The sequence below is a fragment of the Lampetra fluviatilis genome, chromosome 2 (genome assembly GCF_964198595.1).
Source record: "Lampetra fluviatilis chromosome 2, kcLamFluv1.1, whole genome shotgun sequence".
Taxonomy (NCBI): domain Eukaryota; kingdom Metazoa; phylum Chordata; class Hyperoartia; order Petromyzontiformes; family Petromyzontidae; genus Lampetra; species Lampetra fluviatilis.
In genome coordinates, this window is record NC_136276.1 from 36,886,604 (window position 1) to 36,899,949 (window position 13,346).

Genomic DNA, 13,346 nt, shown 5'->3' on the forward strand with positions numbered 1-13,346 from the left:
ATTTGGGAAGCTAAGCTGAAATTAGCCTGGTTAGTATTCAGATGGGACGCTGCCTATGAATCTCAGGTGTTTTAAGCTTGGACTGCGAGGGGGTTTTCTCAGGGTTGTCGTATTTATTACCGCAAGCTAAACACTCATTCATGGAATTGGCCAAACATCCAATGAAGGACCCTGCTACTACATAATCTTAAAACTCTGTGAGGATTTTCTGGAAAATTAAATGCATTCTTTGTATTATTTTCATATTCCAGCATACCCAGATTCAAGGCATCGTATTTACTGCCACGAGGAGTAAGTGGGCTTGGGCCTGGCGCGAGTGATGGTGGCCCCTGGTGCAGTGGCATGAGCTCGCATGCAGCTTCTGAGTGGATTGTTGCATCGCGGGATCGTGAGAGATGGCGATGGAGTGGGGGAGGTCCTCATCCAGCATTGGATTGGTCACGGCTGATGATGATGATGGTGATGATATTCCGTCTCCGTCATGAGCATCCACGCCAGCTCATGGCTCCCAGCGCAGCGTGTGGTGGCTGACGTCGCGAGACACGAGCCCTGGTGACTCGGCGTTTGATCTCGCAGCTCCGCGCCGCGCCTCCGTCTTGATCTTTAGCGACCCCTATTTCCGCGGCACTCAATTACATCTGAGTAAATATAATGCGGGGAAATGAAACCTACAGCAGCCTCATCGCACTCGTGATGATTGTTAATGATTTTAAAATAATGGTTCTACAAGCTCCCGTTTCTGTGATGTATTGAGCGCGCCATCATCTATCCAGTGCCGATCAAATTGGCACAGCCTGGTGAGGTCCTGGGAAGTGGTTTCCGTTTGCAAGGCCTGTCCCCCGCCGCATAAATGTGGAATTGCCGTCGGTGGTTCGCTACCACCGACGGGGTTGAACGCTGCTCATTTGAGGATTGGTCACACTTTGAGACAACTGTGATGAGAGTAGGTTCATGGCTCACGCAGCTGATGCCACTGCGCTGCGTCGATGCTTCCTTCCTTCTGCGAGATCCCTTCGCAAGGATGATGAACACGTGTGGTGGCATGGGCGCTTCGCATAATGACGACGGCGATGATGGTGGTGGTGATGATGATGATGACGTCAATTTTCATCTGTAGATATTACATGCTGCAAACATTGATGCTGATTTAGGACAATTACCCGAAACTTTCCACGTCATACGTTTAATTACGTCTGATAATGACGACTGCCACGTTGTCATATTCGGTCCCACCATGGGAATGAGGAATTCCCCCCACTCGCTCAGCGCTGTAAACGGAAGATGAGCGCCGCTTGAATGCTCATTTGAGGCGCAGGAGATCAGCCGGACTCGTGTTGTGTGATGAAGATGTCGGGGGCATTCGGACCCCTCGCGTGCCCCGGGAGAAGAGTCCCGTGGGCCTGGCAGCCGCGCGCTGCACGAGAGGGAGAAGCCTCCGGGGAAATCGCGAAGCGCAGGTGGCAGCCGCGTTCACAAAGCCGGAGCGATGTTCGGCTCAAAGAGCACCGGGGCGTCGGTTCTCAAATCCCGTTTACAGCCCTGAGCCAGTGGTGGAAATTCCTATGGTGAGGGCGAGTCCCCCACAAAGTGGTACTATTTTAACGACCCATGAGAGATGATGGGCCAGGATTGAACTTGTAACCTTCCGATTGCGAGCAGCTGGCTCCCCCGCCGTGCCACGAGGAGCGAGCGCCATCAATGATGCAGTCGTTACAAATTACATTACACGAGGTGATGATGACGATGAGGGCTATGAACTGCGACAGTAAGGGGGTGATATTATTGATAATGCTGATGATGTATAGCAGTCGGGTTCTGATGTGATTATGCCTGTGATTATGCACATTTAATCGTGATTATCTGGAATATTTAAATGCACAAACAAAACGCGTCATTCCGTCCAGCGGACGAATCTTCTCACTTAGCCCCGGGTCGTGCGTGGGTGGTGGCGAAGGCGGTGGCGGCGATGGTGGTGGTGATGTTAGCTGAGTGCTGGGGTAGCAGTGGGTGGTGAGTGAGAGGCGGGGGGAGACGGCGATGGGGGGGGGGATAAGCGGATGAGGAGGAAGTAGTGGGGGGTTGGGCCGCGCAGCAGAGATACAATTAATGTAATGAGCGCGGCCGCGAGAGAGATGATGTCGTCAGGACTGTGAGAGGCTCGCTGACTCCCCTGCCTCGCGCTCTGGGCACAGCTCCGGACTCCGGATAGCAGCAGCGAGAGTTGTGGATGGAGGCAGGGGAAGGCTGGTGAGAGGTAATTGTCTTATCCGCGCGTCCGCCTTCTCTCACCTCCACTCCTCCCACGCTCTCTGCTTCCCAATCTTCTTCCTCCTGCTCCTCTTCCCTCGAGATAGCCACGGCGGCTTCCTATTCATCCAGCTGAGCAGGGAGGGCGGTTCGTCTTAAGAAGACACGACTGACTCTCCCCTCTATGGCGAGATTTCTCCTCCCTCCTCTGCCTCTCCCCCAACCCTCTCACTCCTTTAGAAGATTAATACCACGGAGCGCCGCTGGCATAGCCGGCTTGAGCATCATCCCCGTGTTTCTCTCTCGCTGTGTGGGAGCGCGCCTGTCAGTGTGTGTGTAGATTCTGCACATCGGCTCTCTTGCGCACGATTCATCATCAGGCGTGGGGCAGCAGCATCTCGCGCCCGACTCCGCCTGCGCCGACTCTTCGCCATCCGAGACGGAATCAATCCACGCGCGCCCACGCCCATTATCTCCACGTATTTATCCATCTGGCTCATTTATTAACTGGCCAATTGCAAGCGCGAATATTTTTATGATCATTTTCTCGACGTTATTTCGCGAGCGGAGAACAAGGGGGCTCGATGCCGGAGCCCGTCTCGACCGCAGCGATGGTCGGATGCCTCTGCTGAAGAGACCGTCCGCTTGGTGAGTACGAGACGAGGGGGAGAAGCTGTGGCGGCCAATGCCACTGCTGGACGATGCGTGCCCCCATAGGCGGCGAGCACAGCAGCGATATCTCGAGGAGGTGGTGCTCGTGACGAGGCTGGGAGATGCGCTTTGTGTTCGCTCGGCACGGGAGGGGGGAGCCGCGGTCGGGGAGCGGGAGACGAGGCTCGTGCCTTGCGCTGCTGCTGCTGTGGGCTCTCGGTGCGCTCATTACGGGTGCCTCGCATCGGTGCGTGGGTGCGTCCGTGCGTGCGTGCCTGTGTGTCTGTGTGTGTCTGTGCGTGCCTGTGTGTGTCTGTGCGTGCCTGTGTGCCTGTGTGTGTCTGTGCGTGCCTGTGTGTGTGTGTGCCTGTGCGTGCCTGTGTGTGCCTGTGTGTGTCTGTGCGTGCCTGTGTGTCTGTGTGTGTGTGCGTGCCTGTGTGTGCCTGTGCGTGCCTGTGTGTGCCTGTTTGTGGCTGTGTGTGTCTGTGTGCGCCTGTGTGCGCCTGTGTGTGCCTGGGTGTGCCTGTGTGTGTCTGTGTGAGGGGAGAGTGGTGGTGTAGCGGTTAACGTGCTGCGCTACGAACCTGGCGATCCGAATTCGACTCCCGCTCACGGTCAGCATCAGTGACGAATATCTGAACTGGTCCTGGACCTCCCCTAGGTCGACTCAGCATCAAAATGAGTACATGTGTGTAAATATCGCCACTAGGGAGACAAAGGCGGCCGGGAGTGGTGCTGTTAACCCACTCCCTCGTGTGCCGTTCTGGCTTTCATAGATGCTCGTTAACAGCACTTGCCCAAAAAGTCTGTAAAGGTTATACGGGGGATCTTTGTCTTGTATAGTGGGGACCAGTGCTGCAGTGGTTATCACGAAACCGGCGACCCGAATTGGATTCCCGTTCACGGCCAACACCAGGGACGATTATATGAACCGGTCCTGGGTCTCTTCAAGGTCGACTCAGCCTTCAAATGTTTGCCTGGTGTGATGTTTTAACATATCGCCACTAGAGAGGCAAAGGCAGCTAGACGATGTTCTGGCCACCCACCCCCTCGTGTATCGTACTCGTCCCAACAGTCTGTTTTGGCTATGCGGGTTATCTGTATTTGTTTGTATGTATTTCTATATACCTCTATACCCGAGTACCTAATGCGGTATATAAACATCAGCACAAGGGATACAAAGGCGGTCGGGAGTGGTGTCACCCACACGAACCCCTTGTGTGCCGTTCAACCTTAATAGGTGAACGCTAACAGCACTGGCGAAGCGAGGATCGATGCGTGGCTGTGTGCGTGTGACCGGTGGTTCGTCACGCTAAGCGCCTTAAATCATCGCGATCATCGCGATGATCGCGATCATCGCGTTGATGATCGCCACCCAATTCAGCGCCTCGCGGACCTCTCGGCGGCACGCGGCTCGATCGCACCCCGCCCCTCTCTCTCTCTCCCTCTCATCTACCTGTCCCTCTTCCCGTCTCTCTCCCTCTCAGGGCAATGCCGATTATCTCGGTTGGCTACGTGCGGTGCGAAAGAAGTTCAACACGTACCATACGTATAGGGATAGCGCGTTAGCCACTTGTTGGTGCGAATCCAGCGGCCCACTGATTGACGCCGCCGTGCGCATTCACCGCAGTGACTCCACGCGCCGCGTGCTTCACAGCGGACGTCAAAGACCCATTGTGTGCCGGCGTCCGGGTTCAATTTTGCCAAATTAGAGAATTACTCAATTGGGACTATACGTAGTGATCATTGCCCCCTACTGGTTGACTATTGCACATTTGCAGATTTGGTGTTGAGTCGCCTTGTGCCCACAGGGACAGCTGCCACTGGAGGGGTCCCTTTTTTAATGTGTAAAGAAGGGAGGTCTCTTAAAAAACCAACACATCATGATCAATATCTCGCTCCCTCCTCCCCATGTCTCTCCTCCTGTCTCTCCCTCCATCTCTCCTCTCTACCTCTCTTCTATCCCGCTCATAACACTCATCGTATCCCTCGTCTCCTTCCATCCTCTCCACGTCCCCTGTGTGTGCTTCTCCCATCTCCTTCTGTTCCTATGCTCCCCTCCCCGCTCCCACTCTCCATTCTGTCGCTTCTCTCGCGCCTTCCTCTCGCGATCCCTCCTCTGCCTGTCTCTGGCACTGTCCCTCTCTCATCACTCCACCTCTCTTCTCTCCCTCTAACAGTGATGACGATATCCGGTATATAGCGCGCACAAATACCGCGATGCTGACATGACCCTTCTCCGCCTCTCGACCTCATTGCGTGCGGCAGTCGGTACAGACATTTTAACCCAGAATAAAACAAGACGCCGCAGCCCCTTCAACGTCGAGGCGATGTCTGTGAGCTGACCGTGGATAGACCATGGTGAATGATGATTAGAACTGCGTGTATTTATCATCACGTTTTTTTTATCTCGGTGCGGGAGCAATGATGGGATCGAGTCCGTGGGGGTAGCAGTGGAGTGATGCTCACAACAATGAACAGAGCTTCAGGTATAAAACACAAACAACAAAATGGTACATTTGCCACTCAATGATCAGCTAACCCATAACACATGGGTTTGGTCACTGACTTCCTGCCAGTGAGCATTCAAACATTCGTTACTCTACATGGCTTCAGGGTGCACCTAGCCTGGCACAAGCACCAACGAAACCCCGGACTGGGTTCGATTTAATTGATTGTCATCCGCAAGATGTGGCCATATAAACTAAGATAATGCGTGGAGCGGCGCTTATCTCTGATGACAGCCCTGAGGCAGTGGTGCAAGTTCCACATTCCTATTGCAGGAGCCACAAACAGTTGTGCGTCATGTCAAGAGATGAAGACATCTCAATGCAGAGAGCAGTGCACCACTCTGAGTCAGAGAATGTCCCCGGAGTCGCCGAGCGAGTTGAGTAGGCCATGCGAGGGACAGTCCTTGTGTATGCCCGGCAGAGACTGCTTGCCACTCGAACCCACATGCTGCCATCTGCAGAGATGGCATGACCCAAATTGTAAAATGCAACGTGGCCGTTCTCTTGGTCGCTCGAGACAGAGCTGACACTGCCCCCTCGCGACACTCGAGAACACGGCTGAATCGCAATCGGTTGAAACCCAGATACGAACACATCCCCCTAGGGTGCCGGTTGAGAGCTCTTCCGCAGTTATTATGATCTCCCTTACTCACCCCGTTCCTTGTTACAACAACAGGGGATCACTAATTCCATAGAACAGGTGACATCACCTTCTAGGCCAGGTTCCACAAGCGTGAGCCCTCGCACCAATTGTAACCCGACTCCCCTTGGGTTCCGATCCTTGCATCATTACGCACCGCACACGCCTCATGATTGCCACATGAGTCCCACATAGCAAAGCGAGTCCAGAATAAGAGCACTCCCAACAGCCGCCGTTTGTCTTATTCTCGGTGTATTGGAACATTATTATTTGGTTCTTTCGGTTAAGTCACGTCTAAAGATAAAATAATAAATTAAATTAAATAATAGAATACGACGTTTCGATTGCAACACAAGCAATCATCATCAGGTATAATGAAATAGCGACATAAAATCTAACCAGAAAACTATAGACAGACATATTAGCAGACAGATATCACCAAGATACATAGAGAGAGCAACACAGGTAACAGAGAGAGGTGGTCGTCTCTGTGGGGTGGCCTTAAATAGACAGAGGAGGGCGGACGCAGAGAGAGGGAGGGGGGTTAGAGAAAAAATTAGCATATCAATGAGTGGACAACAAAACGTGGTGCTGCAAGTGCGATGACACGGCAAGCAAGCCTGAAAATCAGGAGAAGGACACACTAAAATTAAATAACCTAGTAAAATATCGAAATGTAATGTAATACAACACAGAGGGTCGGTCAACACAGTTCTAAAATTAAGATTGAACCACTTCTACGGGGAAGTTTTAAACTTATCTTCTTTTTTCTCTCTCTCTGACTACTTGTTCTCTCTGCCTGTGTCCTCTTTTTGGAATGTTCACACTTAAATTCTAACTTAGCAATCTTTGAAATACGTAATCAACCAGGCTATGCGTTAATTGTGTGTTGACCGACCCTCTCTGTTGTATTACATTACATTTCGATATTTTACTAGGTTATTTAATTTTAGTGTGTCCTTCTCCTGATTTTCAGGCTTGCTTGCCGTGTCATCGCACTTGCAGTACCACGTTTTGTTGTCCACTCATTGATATGCTAATTTTTTCTCTAACCCCCCTCCCTCTCTCTGCGTCCGCCCTCCTCTGTCTATTTAAGGCCACCCCACAGAGACGACCACCTCTCTCTGTTACCTGTGTTGCTCTCTCTATGTATCTTGGTGATATCTGTCTGCTAATATGTCTGTCTATAGTTTTCTGGTTAGATTTTATGTCGCTATTTCATTATACCTGATGATGATTGCTTGTGTTGCAATCGAAACGTCGTATTCTATTATTTCATTTAATTTATTATTTTATCTTTAGACGTGACTTAACCGAAAGAACCAAATAATAATTCCTGCAGTCACGAAAGTTCTAAAATTAGTATTGGAACATGTTTAGCAACCATCCGGCACGTATAGCGTGCAAGGACTGAATTTGTATTTTAACAGAGAAGGCTGCCACTTTGTAGGGTTCCGTGGTTCGTATGCTTCACTCTCAGAACTATTGCTGGGTCATGGAGCTCCCAGCGTCGGATGTTGTGCCGAACAGTACGAGGCTAACCCGAGGCGCGCACGTGAGCACTGACAGAGAGGGTTGGGGCCGCACAGAGCGGCGGCGCCGCGGGTTTGGGGAACGGCTCGCTCAGCCGCCGCGCTCTCCCCCCAGGTGCTCGGCTCGCCCCGCGGTGATGTCCGCGGCCGGGGCACTGCTCCGCGGATTCAGCTCCCGGAATCGGAGCCAGGGAGGAGGAGGAGGTGGCGGGGGCGCCGCACAGCCTGAAGGCTCCAAGCGCCACCTGCGAGGCCGCGGCCGCGGCCGTGGCCGGCGGAGAAAGTACGACCCGGACGTGGTGGTGGTGAAGGGCAAGGTGCGCGTCCTCAGCTTCTCGGGGGTGTTCACCGCCTTCGGGGTCCTCATCTTGGTGGTCGGCGTGGCCATGGCCGCCATTGGCTATTGGCCTAAGGGCAGCGTGACCCGTGCCCTCTCCTCCAGCCCCACGACCGCATCGACCGCTTCCTCCTCTTCAACCTCATCCTCCGCCGCCGGCAACGCCACCTCCGTGACCGAGCGGCACAACGGCACCGGGGAGGCTGCGCCCAGCCCCAACGTGACCTCGTCCGCGACCCCAGGCCGCACCTCTGGCCCCGAGCAGGGCTTTCTGGCCGCGCAGCTTCACTCGTACCGCATGAAAGTGCTGGGGCCGCTCACCATGGGCATCGGCATCTTCATCTTCATCTGCGGCATCGCGGCCCTCTACGAAAACCGCGACCGTGAGACCAAGGTCATCCACTTGCGTGACATCTACTCGGCCATCATCGACACGCACCACCACCACCACAACCACCGCGGCGCCAAGGGGGCCGCGGCGCCATCTCGCGGCCAAGTCAACGGCCTCGCGGGACGACAGGGCGCCGACCAAATCGCTCGCTGCTACGATGCTCAGTGCGCGGCGCGGCTCACGGCCAGCATGCTCCTCACCCTGCCGTGCGCTATCAGCGACCCAAAGTTTTCAGCGGATCTGTGCGACGACCTCCGCCACGGAGACCCCTTGGGCATCCTGGGCGCTCCGTTCCGCGGCGGCCGCTCTGGCTCACTCTACACCATCCACTCGGAGACCTGTCCCCGCAGCCCGCGCAGCCCCCGCAGCCCCCGCGAGGAGAAGGGCCTCTCCAGCAAGGCGTCCAAAGCTCCGTGTCGAGCCACTTCCATCGTGTCCTCGTCCATCACCGCGTTCACGCTTCCCGTCATCAAGCTCAACAACTGCGTCATCGATGACGCCGGTGACCTCGCCGTCGCGCCTCCGCATCGCTCCGACGCGACGGCGGAGGGCGGAGGCGCTGATGGGGACCGAGAGAGAGCCAGGTCCTTGTCTCTCGTGGACGTTAGCATTGCCTCCGGCGCACAGGGACAGACGGAAGGTTCCCCCGTGGCCACAGATGGACCTGAATCTGTCCCGGATGCGTCTCCTTACGGGGAAGGGGGAGACGTGGACGTTGAGAAGGAAGACGTGGTGCCGCCACTTCGCGTCGGCTCGGGTGCGGAGCCCTCGGAGCAGCCGAAAATCGCCTCCTCCGCCGCGTCCTCGCCTCCTGCCTCGTCCCCCACCTCGTCTCCCTCCTCCTACCGGCCCATGAAGCGGCAGTACTCCAACAAGGAGAAGCTCATCATGATCTCGCGCTTGAACCGCAACGTGAGCTTCGAGGTAGAAGAGGAATTTGTGCGTCCCGCCTCTCCGCCACATTGCCCCAACCCTTCCGAGACGCATCTCTAAATAAATACCGAAACCCATCGTGGCATGAGATTTGAGGAGGCTACCAATGCCGCCCTGGGTGAAGTGTGCTATCCTTCCACGAGTCCGCCCGAGACTACGAAACCAGGACAGGAGTTGGAGCCTCCTCAACCTGGAAACAGGAGCCAATGCCGACTCCGTGTCCAACGGATTAGGGATGCTGCTCACGACTCAGATACGCATCCTCTGTGAGCCCCATAATTCATTGGGGACAGCATAGACACGGAAGGATTAGTTGGATATTTGGGGGCCGCATTTAACTTTTTATTGCACGTCCCACGTCTCGCACAGCTAGCAATGTTTACATTAAGAGAGATAATTCTGATCTTGCCTGATTGCGCCCACGCTTACACGGTGAGCTGGTGTTTGTAGAAATCAACTTCACAGCCACGTGGTGTATGAGAGGGTGTCTTATGGGAGGGTGTTGTATGTAATAGGCAAGCGGCCCACGCACGTGAAGACTCAACCAAGACGAAGTTGCGCGCTGCTGTTCCCGAGGTCTGCGGCCCGGGGGAAGCGAAGCGCGATGAAGCATGCTGACAGTCAACGAGTCGATTAATTGGTCAATTAGTGAAACAATCGCCATGCTGAGTCTTTAACATCTGCCGTTTTCTTTGCAGAAAGCGATTAAATGCAGCGGTGAGTGGTTAGTGAAGAGAACCTCGAGACGAAGAACATCACTGCCCCATGTCACTGTGTCTCTCTGTCTCTATGTGAGTCTTTGTGTATATTTTCGTCTCTTAGTGCGCATTGGTCCTATGTATGCCACAAAGTCTAATCTTTACGTGCCTGTAAATCTTCATCTCTGTCTCTCTCTCACTTGGCGTTTTAATTGTGACTGTGTATCTGTTTCTGTGTATCTGTCTCTGTGTATCTGTCTCTGTGTATCTGTCTCTGTGTATCTGTCTCTGTGAATCTGTCTCTGTGTATCTGTCTCTGTGTATCTGTCTCTGTGTATCTGTCTCTGTGTATCTGTCTCTGTGAATCTGTCTCTGGGTCTCGATTGGAGGTCACTGTGTGGGTGGACAATCCCTCTGTCGTGTTGAAGTCACGCACAAGAGGAGGGCTAATGTCTATTTTTATAGCTGTTTTTGCGCCAGCGATTTAGAGAGCGGTGATGGTGTTTATCCAAACACTGGACAGAAATGTATGGCCTCTGTATATACCTTGAATATCTAAATATTTTTGTCCCGCCAGGGCGTCTATAGGGAAACTCAACGAAGTGAGATTTATTTATTTATTTGCCTCTTGCAGGGGAGTTCTGGCAGAGGACGACAGAACATGCTCTTACAATTTGGCACAAGTCCGGCGCGCTACGATTGTCACTGTATGAATTCCCAATGTCGTAAGTCTCTTATTTATTCGGAACTACGACAAGGCTTCTCTTGAACCGAACGTACGCCACCTCTAGGACGTCGTACGTTGTTCGGTACTATTATGGAGCCCCGGAGCAGAGGGACACCTGTGAACAACATGGATCGTGGCATTGTATGGTGGATGGTGGAGACTGAGGGGAGACAATGGTTCATGATGATGGTGATGGTCTCATGAAAATGCCTGTGCATGAACCTGATTCGCTTCTTGATGACAACGCAGCTTGCTTACTCGGGTATATGACCGCACCGCTTCACTTAACTCATTCGCAAAGCCTTCCTGAGTCTCGTGGCTCGTTTTCTGGAGGCACCTGCATTAGACGCATTACTTATTCCGTTTTGAAATTTGTATTCGCATAAGTAAATAATCCTGAGTGCCAGGATATATCCTACGCATTCTTCAAATCAGCAACATACTTGCTATACTGGCTGCCTACCTTCCATGCACTTGTGTATGCTCTTGGAAAAATTGACGTTCGATCTAAATGCTTTATTTTGTGTAAATATGCTTTTAATTGTTAGCGCAGACATGAGCCGAGTCCCCGGCGTATTGGCCACGCAGCCCGCGTGGCACCCGCCGCGGGGTCTCTGCTTGAGCCGGGGCTGTCGCTCGGAGCTGCTTTCAGGGCTCCGATGGTGCGTTGCTCCGCCGAGCGCGTTGCGCTACTCAGCAGAGGGAGGCGGTGGAATGTCGCCTCGCACATTCGCGCAGGCTCTGGTCGCCGTTGATCTGGCTGCGTCATCCCTTCGTCTTGCCCAATGGAGCACGGAGGCTGCGCCGTGTAGCATTTGACTTTCTAGGTCAGGGCAAGCGGCACACGCAAACAAATGCACGCGCAGGCACAAACACAGTATTTACACGTTTGAACCAAGTATACAGCAGTTTGTTTTGGCAGAGTAACTCCTGCCATTATTCGCACGCGTTACATGTGCGTCAACAGCTGGCACATGCACGCGTGGACACATTCTGACACTGGAACCCTGTATTGAGGCTTATTGGAGGTAAAGACATTGGGATATATATGAGACAGATACAAACATGTATAACTATTTTAAACCTATATATATACCACTATTACAGGTCGACTGGGCCTGAAATGAGTACCTGGTGCGGTGCGCAGACATCAACAAAGACGGCGGAGCGTGGTGCTGGCCACCCACCCCCACGTGTGCCGAGCTGGCCTTCACAAGGTCTCGCTAACAGCACCTGCACCAACAATCTGTTAAGGCTATACGGGGGATCTTTGTCTTTTTTTACGTATGGAGCCGATGCTGCAGCGGTTCGCAAGGTCCTACAAGCCCAGCAGTCCAGGGCTTGATTCGCAGCCACGGCTAACATCAGTGGTCAGCCTTAGCATCGGTCGACCCAATGAGTAGCCGGCGCGGTGTGTAAACTTTGGTTCCGTAGGGAGACAGAGGCGGCCGTCGAGTGGCGCTGGCCACACCGAAGCGCCTTAACTGGTGCTCTTCCATAGCACTTGCCTCCAGCAGCGTGCGGCTTCAGCGGGGGATCGTTACCTCGCTTCATACAGGCCTACTGCTACACGTGTGGTGGCAGGCACGTGCCACTGATGGAGAGACAGAAATACTCTGTGTCCCATGCGGCTGAGTGTAACCTGCAGGAGAGATTGGTGCATTGATGTGTTCGAGTGAGGCGCGTTCACATCTGGCCGTGTAGAGTAACAGGCGCACGGGGACTTGTGTTCATTATTTAGTGATGTCACCCGACCCAGCAGCTGACATTCCCAAGAGCGCAGGAGAGCTCAGCTAAAAGCTCATTCGCTTCCCTTTTCCTCCAACTTGCCTGCACCGTTGCCATATCATTGTACAGTCCTTTGTCGATCCACTGCTAGATGAAGGCCTCTCAATACCTTTCGGTTATGAAGTTTGTTTGACCATACTTCACCACGCTGGTCAATCCGGCTTGGTGAAGTGGGGTGCGACCAGGATGGCTTCTGATATCATGCGTCGCTGGTGTTAGCCGTGGCTGGGAATCAAACTCAGGTAGTTAGGTTAAGTACATGGGAAGGCAATCTCACTTTCGTTTGGCCTGCACTCCTCGCTACTGGTGAGCAGGGGAGGTGTGCGAACCCACACCTGGTGAGCGAGCACTTTGGCATTGCGTGTACATTGACGCATGGGGTTCATCCCTCTGATTAGCACGGTTGGCTACGTGCGGTGCGAAAGAAGTTCAACACACTGTACATACATACAATGGGAACTGATTGTCAAGAGGAGGAGGAGGAGGCTAGGGGCGCAGTCATGGTGAGTGTTGGCGTTCATGAATACAGGGCTCGCTGCTGGGTTCAAGCAAAGTTGTGCCTCGGATTCATGGAGTCGAGTTATGCTTTGGAATGTGGCAAATGCAACGTTTATGGTTGGGCTAAGACTACGGTTTATGATATGGCTCTAATTATAAGGCGAGCGGCTGGTCGTATACACAGCGTAAGTGAACAATTCCATTAGTTTCCCACGTGAATCGCTCGCTGTAAAACACAGAACGCAGTCACTCCATGTGGTCATACGAACTCGACCGGGCCTTGGAGGGCGAGTTAATGAAACCTAAAGCCTCTGTCTTGATCGCGTTGTAGCAGGGACTGTGTTGTTTCTTCTTTCCTTATTTCACATCTACAATACAGCGCAGTGTGAATATA

At 53.3% G+C, this 13,346-nt stretch overlaps 1 protein-coding gene across 5 annotated transcripts; it reads left to right on the plus strand.

Annotated features, from left to right (window-relative positions):
* The first annotated feature begins 2,068 nt into the window (after window positions 1-2,068).
* Window positions 2,069-11,129, plus strand: LOC144946829 (uncharacterized). 5 transcript variants are annotated; one of them, XM_078875965.1, is made up of 3 exons: window positions 2,069-2,254; window positions 2,565-2,895; window positions 7,696-11,117. In XM_078875965.1, exons 2-3 carry the CDS (start codon window positions 2,783-2,785, stop codon window positions 9,299-9,301), a joined length of 1,719 nt encoding a protein of 572 aa, XP_078732091.1. In that variant the 5' UTR covers window positions 2,069-2,254; window positions 2,565-2,782; the 3' UTR covers window positions 9,302-11,117. The 5 variants fall into 5 exon arrangements, with proteins under 5 accessions (XP_078732091.1, XP_078732092.1, XP_078732093.1 ...); XM_078875966.1 differs by having other exon boundaries at window positions 2,577-2,895; XM_078875967.1 differs by having other exon boundaries at window positions 2,588-2,895.
* The last annotated feature ends 2,217 nt before the right edge of the window (window positions 11,130-13,346 follow it).